The following is a 16,715-nucleotide window of genomic DNA, read 5'->3' on the forward strand; positions in this document are numbered from 1 at the left end:
GGTAGGGAAGTGGGGGGCGCTATGGGGGACTTTTGGGATAGCATTGGAAATGTAATTGAGGAAAATATGTAATAAAAATATTAAAAATCAAAAAAAAATAAAATAAAAAAATAAAATAAAATAAAAATAAAAAAATAAAAAGAAATTAAAAAAAAAAGTAGGCTATGAGCCCTGCACAATGCCATTACAAATGAAACTATTATTTTGCTTAGTTTCAGCAATGAAATGCTACATTTTCCACCGAAAACCACAAACAATTGTTCAGAACTCTCTGGCCTTGAAAGAGAGAATTTATTATTTTACTTATATTTTAAGTATCCAAAACAAGTATTAATGCCTTTATTATAATTGCTAGTATATTGTTACTAATTTATATGTGCATTTTGCTTGGCTCCTGGACATCTAATAACATAAAAACTGTTTAAAGCTTATAATATTAAAAGTAGATAAAAATAAAACTACAAGTACCATTTATTTGGTACCACTAGGAACATTTTGGTGTTCTAAAATGCCATTTAATTAAATTTTTTAATTGCTAAGAATGCAAAAAGAATTCTGTATATAAATATATATCAATAAATGTACTAAAGTTTTCTAATTCTTTTAGTTTAGATTTTTAAATTTTTATTTCTATGCTTGTGTCTGTCTGCCTATCTCCCTCACCCTACCTCCATACCATCCTTGGTATGTATGTGTGTTTCTGCACCTGCATGTGGGCACATGATTGTGGATGTCAGTGTAGGTCAAAGGAGGGTGTCAGATCCCCTGCATTTGGAATTACAGATGGTTGTGAGCCACCAAGTATATGTTGGTAATTGAACCCAGGTCCTGGTTAAGAGCAGTCAGGTTTTGTTTTTTTTTTTTTTTTAACTACTGAGGCATGTCTCCAGTTCCTTACTGACATTTTCCTATTGAAGAGTTAAACTGTTACTTTGTATCTTGGGTTTCAGAAACCCCTATTAATATACAATCCCTGAATTCTCGGGTCTCTTGCATAAAATTGCATGATATGTATATAAAAACCTATGATTTTCAGCTTCACTAACCTTTAAAACTAAAATATCAGATACAATACAAATAATCCATACTATATTTTATAATGACAATAAAACTACACATGTTTAGTCTACAATTAAGACAAATTTGCATTTCTATTTAATTAAATATGTAGATAGAGAGCCCATGGATACACTGAGTTGGTTGGATCTGAATTTCCTTTGTTGGCTTCTCCGTGCATTTTTAGCATTCCTATGATGAACATGTAGTTTCCATATGATAAAGGTGGTTTAAACTGTGGAATAACATCTTGAACTGCTTCCATAGCCAGTAAGGCTGACTTTTAAATTTGATACCAAGTATCAAAATTCAGAGGGCAACCAGGAAAAGTAACAAAATTAAGTGGTGCATAAGTTTTGGGGATGGGACCTCCATAGCCCTGGGCAAAAGCATTTCTAGTGTGTTATATTCTCTCCTGTGTCCTGAAGTAAAGGGCAGACAAGATGGCATGCTATAACATCACCAAGTCATAACATATATCTTAATAATGAAAGAATGACTGTATGCCAAACTTCACTGATAATTGTGGACTCACAAAGATTAGTGTTTGAAAATGACAAAAACATTACTCCTCAAGAGACATCAGGGCACTGGGTTTCAGAGGGACTAAGAGTTTCCTGCTTGGATTCACAATTTGACTGTGACACTGCATAACAACAAGGGAAAAATCATTGAATTCATATATGCTTCAACTTTATCACTGTAATGGTATTTAAAACTGTTTTTAAAGATTAAGTAAGTTAGAAATATAATCCTGTCATATGGTAAAGATTACATAAAAATTAAGTAAACAAATAAGACCATACCTGTACTAGACCGGATTATCTCTGTCCCAACAACATGGCCAAGCAAGTCATACTGATTCAGGCGTGAGCCATCCTGTGCTACTTCCACAGATTTGTTCTTCCCAAGAGTCCAAGAATAAATTACTTCAGCTTTGGTATAGGCATCTATGGCGGGAGTAAGTAAAAAAGAAGTTTAAGGGGAAGGAAAATCATTTCCTATCATTCTTAATGTGTATATGATTCAATAACATTTAATTTAATACAGCTTCCATCCCAAAGACTTCAAGATACATTTTTGTCTTCTTTTAAGTCCAACCTTCTATTCATCCACCCATTCCTCTAATAAACACTCACTACTTATTATAGCATGTAGAACCTACGTGAAATGAAACCACAATATTTTGTTCCTTTAATGACTGTCAATGCTCTAGACCTTTTCTTTTCTTGGAGGAAAGAATATAGAGATGAAAAAGAATAAAATATCCCCTTATTCACAAACATCAAACTAAAAAGAGGCAATATCTGTGGAAATAGCCAAAGTGAGTGAACCAGGCTGGTAATAAAACATAAACTGGTGGGAATATAATAAGATTTTCTTTAATTAATGATGAAGGACGTATATGAAATTAAGATGAAAATTCAAACTAATGATATTTTAAGTTAAAATAATAATCCAAATTAGAATAGCAATAATTAATGATCACAATTTTATAAATTATTTATTACCACTTTAGTATGCAAAGCAGAAATTTCATGTTTTCTTTCATACCAGGTTGTCAGTGTTTTCTCTTTGATTTGAAATTAAAACATCAAATGCAGAATTTTGTGCAGATTAACAAAGGTGTGTGATGGATTTTGTCAATACCATAATGAATGAGATTATTCCTTTCCAGAGAAAGGCAAATCTTTCTACATTAGATTTCATATTTAGAGTGAACACCTTGACTTAATTCAGGCACCTAGGTTCACAAAGGGAAGCTAATCAACATACATTTTAACACTGTACTCCAAGTTTCAAGCTATCTTTTGTTAAAGTCAATGATGGGAAGTATCTCCGCCTTATCAAGACAGCTATTGTGTCTTTAATATGCTCTAGTTACAGCTGGGCGTGGTGGCGCACGCCTTTAATCTCAGCACTTGGGAGGCGGAGGCAGGCGGATTTCTGAGTTCGAGGCCACCCTGGTCTACAGAGTGAGTTCCAGGACAGCCAGGGCTATACAGAGAAACCCTGTCTCGAAAAACCAAACCAAACCAAATCAAACAACCCCCCCCCCAAAAAAATATGCTCTAGTTACATAGTTTATCACAGAGCAAAGAATTTCTGGTGAATCTTCTAGTAAACCAATGTAAATTCTGGGTCTCTTCAAAATTTTATAATACTAAATATACTGACCATAAGCAGGTCTAGCATTAACACATACTCATGTACATTAATTGTTATCTATGTGCATTATATTGTTTTCAAATTATTAAGCAAACCATTCTATGATTTATTTCTGATGAGCAATATGCTAAGAACTCATTTAAATCAAAATGCCCATTGGCACCATGACCAAATATGTATAATTTTATGGTAGTTCTATATCTGTCATGCCATGTGTGTCTAAAGAAAATCTTATAAGAGGGGAATAGGGATGATGATGGCTCAATTGGAAAAGTACTTGCCACATAAGCATGCAAGCCTGTGTTCAGATCCCTCATCAAGCATATGAAAACTTTGGTGCATGCCTATAGCTCTAGTGCTAATAAGGTGACGCTCAATGACTAGTTTGTTTAGCTAAATCAATAAGAGCCACACTCACTGAGACTGCCTCTAATGAGAGGTGGAAGGTGATGGAAGAAGGCACCCAGGGCCAATGTGTCTTCCATCCATGTGCATGCACACATACAATTTTAAAGCTGAAAATATATAAGAGATTTAACTTTTTCACATAAATAGCCCCACAAATGATCTCAATTAGTAGACACTTCCTTTAAATTTTGCTGAAAGGACCCTGACAAAGCTCTCTCATGTGAGGCGATGCCAATGCCTGCCAAATACATAAGTGGATGCTCACAGTCATCTATTGGATGGAACAGGGCCCCTAATGAAGGAGCTAGAGAAAGTACCCAAGGAGCTAAAGGGGTTTGCAACCCTATAGGAGGATCAACAATATGAACTAACCAGTACCCCCAGAGCTGTGTCTCTAGTTGCATATATGTAGCAGAGGATGGTCTAGTCGGCAATCAATGGGAGGAGAGGTCCTTGGTATTGCAAAGATCATATGCCCCAGTACAGGGGAATGCCAGGGACAGGAAGCAGGAGTAGGTGGGTTCAGGAGCAGGGAGTGGGGAGGGTATAGAGGGCTTTCAGGATAGCATTTGAAATGTAAATGAAGAAAATATCTAATAAAAAAAGAAAAATATTTATGTTACATTTAGGTTTATGTGCATGTATGTGTGTGTGCTCATACACACATGCACACACATATCTTAGAGTACATATAGAGGTCAGAAGAAACCTTTTTAAGGGGAGCCAGTTCTCTCCTTCTACCAGGTGAGTCCTGGGGATTGAACTCACGTTGTCAGGTATGGAGGCAAGTACCTTTGACCACTGAGCCATCTCATCAGCCACAGTAGATACTTTCTTATATTAATAATATATTAAATATTTTGATGCCTAGAGTTACCCAGTAGCAACACTTACTATATGTACTAAAACATAAAGCCTGTTGAACTTCAGCCTAGTTTTCGCAATTTAAATTTAATCATGTATCTTTTCTATGTACTAACATTCCACCCTACTTATCTGTGTTTTCTCTTTCCAAGGATTCAGTTTTCTGTGGTCAAAGTAGTCCAAAAATCTTAATGGAAAATTCCAGAAATAAAAAGTCCACAAATGTTAAGCAGCAAGCTCTTTAATGTAATGCCTTTGCTATTGCATTCATTTCTACTGGGGACTATCTATTAATCACTTAGTCATTTCCTTTGTACTCAAATCAGTTATTGTAGCATCATAATGCTTGTGCCTCATTGGAACCTTATAAACTAGCCTGACACCATTCATTTCACCTCATGTCATTGGGTAAGATTATTATCACAAGAAGTGGAAGATCAAGTACAGTAAATAAGTTCAATTATTCTCCTGTTAATAATTTATTAATCTTTCACTTTGTCCAGTTTAAAAAGTCAATTTCTCCATGCATATTTTTGTATAGAAAAATAGTAAAAGGCCAACTGTTGTAATCCCCACCAGGGAGCTTGCTATTTTCTGAAGGAAACAGAGACAGGCAATCAGTTGTAATGCAATTGTGAACATAAAAAATATGCAACTTGGTGGGGAAAAACAAGTAAGTATTAACTCAAACTAGACATTAACACTAGGGAAATTGTTTTTAAAAATGACACTATTGTGGATGCCAAGAAGTGCATGCTGACAGAAGCCTGATATAGCTGTCTCCTGACAGGCTCTGCAAGAGCCGGACAAATAAAGACAGGGGATCTTCACAGCCAACCACTGGACTGAACACAGGGTACCCAGTTCTCAGAGAGAAGGAGCTAGAGAAAGGACCCAAGGAGCTGAAGGGCTTTGCAGCCCCATAGGAGGAACAACAATATGAACTAACCAGTACCCCCAGAGCTTCCAGGGACTGAACCACCAACCAAAGAGTACACATGGAGGGACTCATGGCTCCAGCCTCATATATGGCAGAGGATGGCTTTGTCGGGCATCCATGGGAGGAGAGGCCCTTGGTCCTGTGAAAGCTCGATGCCTCAGTGTAGAGGAATGCCAGGGATGGGAGGCAGGAGTGGGTAGGCAGGTGGGGGAGCACCCTTATAGAAGCAGGGGGAGGAAGGATGGGATAGAAGGTTTGTGGAGGGGAATCTGAGAAAGGGGATAACATTTGAAATGGAAATAAAGAAAATATCTAATTAAAAAAAAGAAAAATATACTCTTCAGGTTACTATGATCCTTTTGCTGATATCTGGAAGTTGTTGAAAATTTCTTCTGGCAACTTTGAAAAACTTTCATTTTTAACATCATAATTTCATTATTTCGCCCTTCTTTTTCCTTGCTCCTAATTGTCTCATATATACCCTTCCTTGCTTCCTCTCAAATTCAAGATCCGATTTTCCATTAATTGTTGTCATATATATATGTGTGTGTGTGTATGTGTGTGTGTGTGTGTGTGTGTATATATATATATATTCTGCTCAGTCTGTATAATGTTATACATGTGCATGTTTTGGGGGCTGAGCTTTTGATATTTGGATTAGTAATTGATGTGCTCTTCCACGGAGAGGAGTTTTTCTCCAGATCTCAGCATTCTCTAGTTTCCTATAATGTTTTAGATAGGATTCAGGACTTGTGGGTCACCACTCCTAACTACTTTGTCATGTTCATTGATGTTGCCCTTGTTCAGCTCATGTCGTGTTGGTGACACTATGGAGATGGTTACTAAAAACCACAACCATATAAAATGTGGAGTGGTGGTACCCACTCCAATTGGATGTTACATCTACAAAACATACCTAGGGCTCAGGGAACATTGTGGAAGAAGGGGGAAAGGGCTGAAGGAGCCAAAGGTCTGGGGAGTGTTTTGTGATATCGTGTGTCCAAGTAATTCAGAAGCTGTACTCTTTTGACAACGTTATTAAATTCTCTCATTGTTTTAATATAGAAGTCTTGAAAGCAAAAGTTGTCAGAGGAAATGTCAACCGAATGATTTAAGAGTGTGAATCACTCACTTCTTTATGTGCTCAATTTCCTTCCCTTACAGTGTTCCTTAATTTCACCTGCTATGTCCTTCACATTGGTTGTAGTCTTCTCTAGCCTCTCTAGTCCTTGAGTCTCTTCTCATCTTTATTTACAGTGATTTCTTTGCTAATCCAACCATACCATCTGGACATATTACAACAAAATTAAACCCCCACTCTGAATCTTTTAAAGCACTTAGAAATGAACAAAGTTTTAAATGTGTACTTTTCTATCAGAATTAAATATTTTCTTAGTAATAGGTACACAGATATTGCTAATTTGACTAAGCCATTGTTGCAAAATCAAAAGAAGGAAGAAGCTGATATACTAAGTCAAAATTTTTTGAAAATTTCAGGAATATTTTAAAGACTTATGTGATCAGTTCCTGCCCTGCTTAACTTCCTGTTCTGACTTCCTCCCTTGGAGAGAAAAGGCTTTATTTGGCTTCCACTTCCACATCACTATTCATCATCAAAGGAAGTCAGAACAGGAAGTTAAGCAGGGCAAGAACCCGGTGGCAAGAGCTGGTGTAGAGACCATGGAGGGGTGCTGCTTACTAGATTGCTCCCCATGGCTTGCTCAGCCTGCGTTCTAATAGAACCAAGGACCACAAGCCTAGGGATGGCACCAGCCACAATGAGGTGGGCCCTCCCACATCAGTCATTAATTAAGAAAACACCCTACAGAGTTGCCCACAGCCTGATCTTGTGGAGGCATTTTCTCAAATGAGGTTCCCTCCATTCAGATGACTCTAGCTTGTGTCAAGTTGATATAAAACCAGCCAGAACAAAGACTAACATGAAAGGTATTGTTTCCCTGACTTTTTTCTTAGTCTGTCATTCATATATAGGAGAGCTACTGATTCTTTTTGTTGTTTTGTTTTGTTTTTTTTTTTTGTTTTCTTGTTAAAAGCTTGTATTCAGCATCTTTGCTGAAAGTGTTTATTAACTGTAGGAGTTCCCTGGTAGAATTTTTTGGGTCAGTTATGTATACTATCACATCATCTTCAAATAGTGATACTTTGACTTCATCCTTTTCAATTTGTATCCTGTGATAACCTTCGGTTGTCTTACTGCCCTAGCTAAGACACAAAATGAATAGATATGAATAGATACGGAGAAAGTGGACAGTCTTGTCTTGTTCTTGATTTTAGTGGAATTACTTTGAGTTTCTCTCCACTTAATTTTATGTTGGCTCTAGGGTTGCTGTAAATTGCCTTTATCATGATGAGGTATGTTCCTTCTATCCCTAGTCACTACAGTACCTTTATCATGAAGTAGTGTTGGATTTTTGTTAAAGGCCTTTTCTGCATCTGCATGATCATGTGGTTTTTGTCTTTCGGTCTGTTTTTATGGTGGATTACATTATTTTGAGTTACATATGTTTAACTATCCCAGCATTTGGGGGATACAGTCTACCTGATCATGTTTGATGATCTTCTTGATATGTTCTTGGATTCAGTTTTCAAGTTTTTTATTGAGAAATTTTGCATCTGTGTCTTTATGTACTTTAGCTATCAAGGTAATGTGTGTTCATTAAGAAAACAGGCAATGTTTTTTTTTTATTTTCTGTTTCTTTCTTGCAGAATAGTTTGAGAAGTATTGGCATTAATTCCTCTTTAAACATCTAGTAGAATTTTGTGTTGAATCTGTTTGGCACTGGGCTTTTTGTTTGCTTTGTTTTTGTTGGGAGACTGCTTCTATTTCACTAGAGACTATAGGCCTGTTTGGTAGCTTATCTGATCCTGATTTAACTTTGATAGGTGGCATATATCAAGAAAATTCTCCAATTTGATGGGGAACAGGTTTGTAAAGTATGTCCTGGATTTCCTTGGTGTCCGTTGTTATATTCCCCCTTTTCATCTTTAATTTTATTAATTTGGATCTTCTCTCTGTCTTTCAGTTAATTTGGCTGTGTTTATCAATCTTATTGACTTTCTTAGAGAACCAACTCTTCATTTCATTGACTCTTTGTATTGTTTTTTTTTTATCTGTACTGATTTCAGCTCTGCATTTGATTATTTCATGTCATCTCTTCTTTGGAGTGTAATTTCTTCTTTTTGTTGTAGAGTTTTCAGATGTGCTGTTAAGTTACTAGTATTAGATCTCTTCAATTTCTTTATGTGAGCACTTAGTGCTATGAACTTTTCTCTTAGACCAATTTCTTTATGTCCCATAAGTTTGGTTATGCTGTGTATTCATTTTCATTAAATTCTAGAAAGTTTTAATTTCTTTCTTAATTGCTGCCTTGACCCATTTTTATTCAGTAGAGAGTTGTTAAGTTTTGTTGAGTTTGTAAGATTTATGGTTTTGGGTTTTTGTTTTGTTTTGTCATTGTTGATATTCTGCTTTAACGGTGAATTTTTGGTAATGGTCAGATAGGCTTCAGGGTACTATTTCAATTTTCTTGTGCCTGTTGAGACTTGCTTTATGACCCACTATGTGGTTGATTTTGTGAAAGTTCCATGAGGTATTGAGAAGAAGGTATACTCTTTTATGTTTGGGTGAAATGTCCTGTGAATACTCACAAGGTCCACTAGGTTTATGATTCCCTTGGCCCCATTATTTCTCCATTTAGTTTTTGTCTGAATGACCCATCTATGAGAGAGAGTGGATATTTCTGTGCAAAGGTCAATATGTAACTTAAGCTGTAAAAGTATTTCTTCTGGGTGCCTTGGTGCAAAGATGTTTAGAACTGCAATGTCCTCTTGGTGGATTGTTTGGCTTACACTTCCATCTCATAGTCCATCATTGAAAGAAGTCAGGACAGGAGCTCAAACAGGGAAGGAACCTGGACACAGGAGGTGATATAGAGGCTGCTTACTGGTTTGCTCAGCCTGCCTTCTTATAGAACTCAGGACAACCAGCCCGTGGATGGCACCACCCACAATAGTCTACGTCCTTCCTCATTGATAGCTAATTGCGATAATGCCTAATAGCCAGATCTTATGCAGGCATTTTCTCAACTGAGCTCTTCTCCTTTTAGATATCCCTAACTTGTACCAAGTTGGCATAAGACTAGCCATCATATACTTACTGGCAGCTCATCTGAATGAATGGGGTGGTTTTTCTGTGCTGAGGTGAATGAGTCTGGGCCTCCTGTGCTCTCTGGACCAACCTTTGGTTGCAGCAGCCAGGAAACACGGGGATAGAGTAGGTTGAAAATAGAAAACATGGAGGCAGATATCACAGTTCTTCAAAACAAGCTCAAAGCAAGTGAAAAGGAGCAACAAAACACTGTACAGGATGGCTTACAGTTAGTGCAGAGGTAAACTAAATTGAAGAATCCATTGGATAATTATCATGAAGAAATTATGACAAGTGAGGAGTATAACCAAGAGAAGAAGTGTGCCTGTCAAAGAGAAGGGGCTCTCAAGAGTCACATGTTAGACAGTTTGAGCTGTGAATGTGAAGTTGTGAAACATCAAATGAAAATGCAGCTGGAGCAGTTAGAAATGCAGCTAAAAAGAAGCCCCAGGCAGGAAGTGAATGACCTAGAAATAAGCCAGGAAAATCTCAAAGTGGAATTAGATGAAGCAAGGCTTAGTGACAAACAGTTGCAGCAGAAGCTGGATCACCTGGAGGAACTTTTTCTCACAAATCCTAAGAACTCCAGCAGCATGTGCTCACTAGCATGTCTTAGAGGTGCTGGATCTTCAGACTGAGCTAATTGAAATGGAAAGGGGTGAAGAATGCCTTCAATGAAGAGGTGAACAAATTGCAGCACACACAAGATCAACTAGAATGTTCCAGTACCTCCCTACTGCACCAGGTAGGCTGACTTAAAGAAGAAAAGGGGAGCAAGAGAAGAGATAATGTCTTGGAGAAAGCCTGCATAGAAAAGCAAGATCTTGACGTAAAATAGGGTCATGCACTTCAGCAAGACTTGGATTCAAACAGCAACTTCTGAGTTCACAGAGGTGGAGGGTAGCAGTAGAATGGCAGATCAGCTTGATGAAAGTCAAAAATATCACTCACAGAAGAAGCAAAATACATTCTCCAGAGAGCAGATGAGCAACATGAAATTACAAATTTCTACAGTGCTGAGGATAAAGAGATCAGGATCTCAAAACAAATTTGATCACCAGGAACAGTTGTCTGCTATTTTGGAACAGAAGAATGGTGAAATAAAACAACTTTTAGGTGAAACTAGTAATCTGGAGAAATTTAGAAAATTATATGAAAGATGGAATCTAAGCCTTTCACACTAGCCAACTCTTGTACCCTAGAAGACAGTACCTATTATGCAGACATACTTTTTCTGGAGTTTGATAAACTAAACAAAGAAAGTGAAGGCACAAAAAGGCAAACTTTCTATCCAGAGACTGAAGAAATTATTTGAGATCCAGGGGACCCTGGATATTGAGTGGAAACTATTTGCAAATGAAAGACACCTGCAGCTTTTAGAAAGTGAAATCATGAAGTTGAGAGCTAAGCTAGATGAATCAAAGATGAAGTGTAAACCTGAAGAGATAATTGAAGTACCTGTCTCAAAGAATCTTAAGGTATTGTGTTTGAATATAACCACCTTGGAAGAAACAGCTGCTGCCAGTGCCACTGAGGAAGTTTCTAGATTCCCATTTATGACAGAGGAGAAGGAGTCCTGTCTTAACAACTTAAAAGGTAACCCTGTGCACTGAGAACTGCCAGCCTCTTTAACTATTCAGCCATCTGGTTTCTCCTTACAAGAGCCTGCCTGTGGATACTCAGCCAAAGGAGATGAAATGTGAAGCTTATATATGATCCAGCTTATGCTGAGTCCCTACCTGAACAGAGTGGGAACACCCTCGGTTCTCCCAGGTTAACTGCAGAATTAAGGCTTCAAATGGAAGTGAGGGAAAGGAACGAGACTGTAAGCAAATTGTCAAGAAGCTGGAAAGAACCCAGATGTCCTTCAACAGAGGAATGGATACAGAAAATGTGGTACATTTATACAATGGAGTCCTATTCAGCTATTAAAAACAATGAATTTATGAAATTCTTAGGCAAATGGATGGAACTAGAAAATATCATCCTGAGTGAGGTAACCCAGTCACAAAAGAACACATGGTATGCACTCAATGATAAGTGGATATTAGCCCAAAAGCTTGGAATACCCAAGATACAATTCAAAGACCACATGAAGCTCAAGAAGAAGGAAGACCAAAGTGTGGGTGCTTCAGTCATTCTTAGGACCAACCAAGGAGCCTTCATAGGACTGGCCTAGGCCCTCTGCACGTATGTAACAGTTGTATAGCTTGGTCATCTTGGATTGCTAAGAATGAGAGCCAGAGCTGTTCCTAGCTCTTTTGCTTGCTTTTGGGACCCCTTTCCTCCTAGTGGGCTGCATCTTCCAGCCCTAACATGAGGGAAGTTGCCTAGTTTTAGTGCAACATGATATGACATGCTTGGTTGATACCCATGAATGGACTGATCTTTTGAAAAGGGAAACCAAGGGAGCAGTGAATCTGAGGGAGGGGGAGAGGGAAGAGACTGGGAGGAGAAAATGGACAGGAAGCTGTAGTCATAGTGCAATATGAGATAATATTTTTAATTAAAAAAAACCACCCTGCTATTGGATATTATAGAGGAATTTTCTCAATTGAGGTTCTCTCTCCTTTCAAATAACTCTAACTTGTCATGCTGACACAAGACTAACTAGTACACAATTTGATTACTTGATTTTATCTAGTGTGTTTGTGTGCTTTTAGTACTAAATGCTGCTGGTGGCAAGTCTTCCTTATATGTGTATATAGTTGTGATGGTTAGCTTAAATTATCAATTTCATATAATCTAGAATCATGTGTTTACATTGTGCTGGGCTGTGGGCATATGTGTTGGTTAGTTTTCTGTCAACATGACATAAGCTGGAGTTATTTGAGAAGAGGTGGGCTCAATTAAAAAAATGCTTCCATCGTATTGGCTTAAGGCAAGTCTGTTGGGCATTTTATTTATTATTATTAATGTAGGAGGGCCCAGGCCACTATGGGTGTTGTTTCTGTAGGAAAATGGCCCTGGAGTGTATAAGAAAGGTAGCTGAGCAAGCCAGGAGAAGCAATCCAATAAAGGACAGTGATCAGGGAGTATATAGGTCAAATAAACTTTCCTCCCCAAATTGTACTGGTTTAGAATTATTCCTACACAAGTAGAAAGCAAACTAGAAAAGCATGTCTGTGGACAATCGTCTTAATTGACTTGAGAAAATCCAGGCCAGTGTTGGTGGTGCCATTCTCTAGGCAGGGTTTTGAAAACTATATGAATAGAGAAACTGAGCTTAGCACAAGGAAATAAGTCACAATGAATGCTCGTGTCTATGCATGTGAGGTGGCTCACTGGCAGAATATTAACCAGTGGAGAGCCAGTTGTTGGGGAGCACACCCTTCCATTTTGCATAAGCATCCATCATCAGTAGACTAGAAACCTCCTGGACCATGAATGTATGCACCACTGCTTGCTTCATTTACATTTCAAATGCTATCCCCAAAGTCCCCTATACCCTCCCCCCGCCCTGCTCCCTACACACCCACTCCTGCTTCCTGGCCCTGGCATTCCCCTGTACTGGGGCATATAAAGTTTGACATTTAAAACTGAAATAGACATTACATTGCTTTCCTCATCCAGTCCCTCCCAAATAACCTTCCTCAAACCGTCCCATATCTCTCCTCAAGTTGATAGCCCCTTTTCCTTTACTTAAAGTTCCAATACATCTGGATTTTATTTCTGCATAGATTTGATATAAAATAAAACCTAAGATCTCTCTCCATGTCTCATTAATTCTGTTCTATTTATTTTTGTAACCATAAAATCACATCTAAATTACTATAGCTTCAAGTAGATTTGATTTCATTGTGAATTCTGTGGATTTATTTTTATTCATTATTCTTACTAAAGAATCTTAAGTATTCTTAGCATCTTCATATTACCATACAAACTTTAAAATCAGCATTGTTTTCTTTGTATTTATCATACTTAGTGACTATGTGCATTTTGAGACTTCAGATTAATAATTTTCATCAGTTTTAGAAGTTCCTTTTCTTTCTGTAAAATATACATCTATGAATTTCTTACAATTTTTAAACTACATATCATAATTTCTTCTACATGATTTTACATTTTCCTGTGTATTTTCTTGAGAGGTCAGAGGTTGACACTAGGTGTCTTCTTCAGGCATGAGGCACATTACTCATTTTTAGTCAGGTTTTCTTACTTTAACCTAGCATAGGCTCAAATATTGACCTATACTGACTGGCTACAGAGGTCCAGAGATCCAGCTGTCTCACAAGCAATCAGTCACTCCAAACTAAGATAATGGTTGTGTGTTACCACAAATTGCCAAATTTGAAAGTCCTTGTCCATAAACTCTGTTAACAGGTCTCTGTGTATATTGTTATTTAGCTTTTAGATCTTGTTTTAAGAACATATGTCACTACCCATTCGTATCTAATGATTTCATTTTATTTAAGTCCAAATATAGTTCACAAATTTTCCTGGTGGGAGCCACATTTCTAACATAGAGTCTTCATTCTTCCCTGGCTGAGCAGACAGTGTGCAAGACTTATCACTTTATTTCCATAAAGGATTATGATGGATTTAATGTAACCCTTTTCTTCCCTTACAATTAGGACATAGTTCTCTAAATTTTAAAACTGATAGCTTGATGACTGCTCCCTTTCTCCACCCTTCCTTCCTTTCCTCTCTCCCCTCTTCCTCCTCCTTTTAGCACTACAGAAAACTACAGAATAGGCAATGTTTTTAAAAAGTTGTTCATATTGGGTTTTGGATTCATTCTATGTCCATGAGATGAATTAAGACCAACCTGTGAATGATCATGAGAACTAGTATACATTCCAGGGTTGGAGAACCACGGGCACAAGTTCATTTATAAGAGGCTCTCTCCTTTCTTCAGAAGTATTGTTACAATCCTTATCCTTCTATGCTTGGTTGTTTTTTGGTTGTTAAGGTTTTATCATGATAATAGTGGGCACCAACAAACAACTAAATCCTCTTGAGAAATGAAGTACTACACATTATATCATGGACCTAATTCATTAAGATGATTGCAACCTTAACAGATAAGATACTGAGCCTGGAGCAATCTGGCTATCCAGCTCCTGCTCTGGTTTCTAGCCCCATAGAAGAAGTAAGAGATAAATACACGTTCTTTCATACCTTTGCTGCTCTTGTCTCAGGAAGCAACTTTGACACTTTCCAAAAGCTGGTTTTGAATTATGGTTAGGCTGTTCTCTTTTCCCATGAGTCTTTCACATCCCTCTCATACTGTACATGATGCCTAGCTCTCTTAATCTTTCACTTTAAGCTATATTTTGAGCTCTATTTTAAGCCATTTTCCTTCATGAAGTTCCTTTGCAGGTTTCAAGGAAAGTGTCTCTGTCCCTTTTAGGCCCTGTCTTGTTGCCACTATTCCTTCTAATTGCTCTTCGACCTCAAGACTTGCTCAGGCTCTCATGTCAGTGAGGTGCTTTCTCCTAATAGAGAGCATTTCTAACAGGTAATTTCAAGATAGCTCCTTTCTCAAACCCACCAGTCTGATTTCTAACACTACTTGTGTCATTTGAAATCAAAATCATTAGGCTATCTCTTGGTTACTCTTGAGTTTCCCTTCTACTATACAACTAATGTAGCAGGGGGTCTTGCTGTAAGTCTTTTCCCAGCATACCACTTTTCATCACCTTTATTACTATCACAGGTTAGCTGAGTTATTACTACAGGAAAGATTTCAATAACCTCCATCAGCATATCTCACCTTAAATACTGCAATATAAAATTAATTGAATTCTTTATATTTTTCTCAATTAACAAATTTCAAAACCCTAATAATGTTCTCCTTTCAAAATAAGTAAGACAATAGTAATCATGCATTCAAAGTATTCCACTTAGTCCCTCTTTACCCACAGAATATAATCCAAGGCCCCTTAAATTTTTAGAAGACTCTAGAGGCTCTAGCTGAGTTTATACTCTAATCTCTACCTGATGGTTTCATTATTATGCCCAGTGGTCATCCACACGGCTGCTATGATGTTTATTAAGCAAGCCCAAATACAATACTTTCCCCACTTAAAATCTTTTTCTGAAATGCTACTATACCACCTAGAACAATATTTTCTCATATGTCTACATCATTTGCCCCATTGCAGCTTGTGTCACTTTTTAAAATATTTAATTGATACATAATAAGAATAAAGGGAATGAGTAGTGCCTACAAGGATAAGATGTTTGTTATCAAAAAGACTGAAACAGATTGGTAAGGATTATCTTATTAGAAAAAATTTACAGGTAAGTAAAATTGAGGAGATAGGTATCTGAGCTATCACAGTTAGGAGGAATCGTGTAGCACTTGATAGCACAACAGAGACACTATACTTTGCAGGCATTACCTGTACACTTCCAAGTGCCGAATGGAAGATGCTGAATGCTCTTAGCACTAAGAAATGATACATACTGGAAATAATAGATCTGTTAGTTACCCTGAATTAAATATATAAATCACATATGTATGAGTATGTTTGAAATTTCATACCATATCTTATACACCTCTATAATTACTATGTATTCAGTGATAATTTTTCATGTTTTTACTTACTTTATGTCTACTTTTACCCTATTTTTATTGTATTTTACTATCTTCCCAGTAATAGAAGCTCCATCAGGCTAGGGATTTTTTTTTTATTAATGAATGCATTTCAAGCTCATAGAGTAGAGGCTGTCATGCAAGAGACAGTGTGTAAATGTTTGACAAACTAATGATTGATAAAATATGTCACATATAATTGAAACCTTTAAAATGCAATTTCTATTTCAATATCATTCAGATGTGATCAATGCAGATCTTAATATATTACTCTGATAATAACTTACTCAAATACTCTTATGCTCAAAACTGCTCTCAAGTGTATTCAATTTTGATAGCTGTAGTTTCGCTGTAAATGGCTCTATTTCTACTGTCTATTCTGTAAGAGTTACAACAAATGGGAAAAGCAGTATTCTAAAACATGAGCAAATCTCTACAGCTGTCACTCCTATTAACCATCTACTGTTGGGACCTGAATATTAGTAAGTAGAGATGTGAGGAGAATGGACATTTTAAAAATGGATGACATATTCTCTTGCCCTTAGGAAGCTAACATTTTTTTATTTTTC

At 37.1% G+C, this 16,715-nt stretch overlaps 1 protein-coding gene and 1 pseudogene across 5 annotated transcripts in view; one reads left to right on the plus strand and one right to left on the minus strand.

Moving 5' to 3' along the window:
• Gabra3 (gamma-aminobutyric acid type A receptor alpha3 subunit) overlaps positions 1-16,715 on the minus strand; it is a 201,085-nt gene that overhangs the window by 23,941 nt on the left and 160,429 nt on the right. For all 5 annotated transcript variants that reach the window (XM_029473537.1, XM_029473536.1, XM_029473538.1 and 2 more), the window contains one exon: positions 1,863-2,006. In XM_029473537.1, coding sequence (XP_029329397.1) covers positions 1,863-2,006 — 144 coding nt within the window. The remainder of the gene's footprint in view (positions 1-1,862; positions 2,007-16,715) is intronic.
• Positions 9,752-16,629, plus strand: LOC110287010 (annotated as a pseudogene).

Source organism: Mus caroli, chromosome X (assembly GCF_900094665.2).
Source record: "Mus caroli chromosome X, CAROLI_EIJ_v1.1, whole genome shotgun sequence".
NCBI classification, from domain to species: domain Eukaryota; kingdom Metazoa; phylum Chordata; class Mammalia; order Rodentia; family Muridae; genus Mus; species Mus caroli.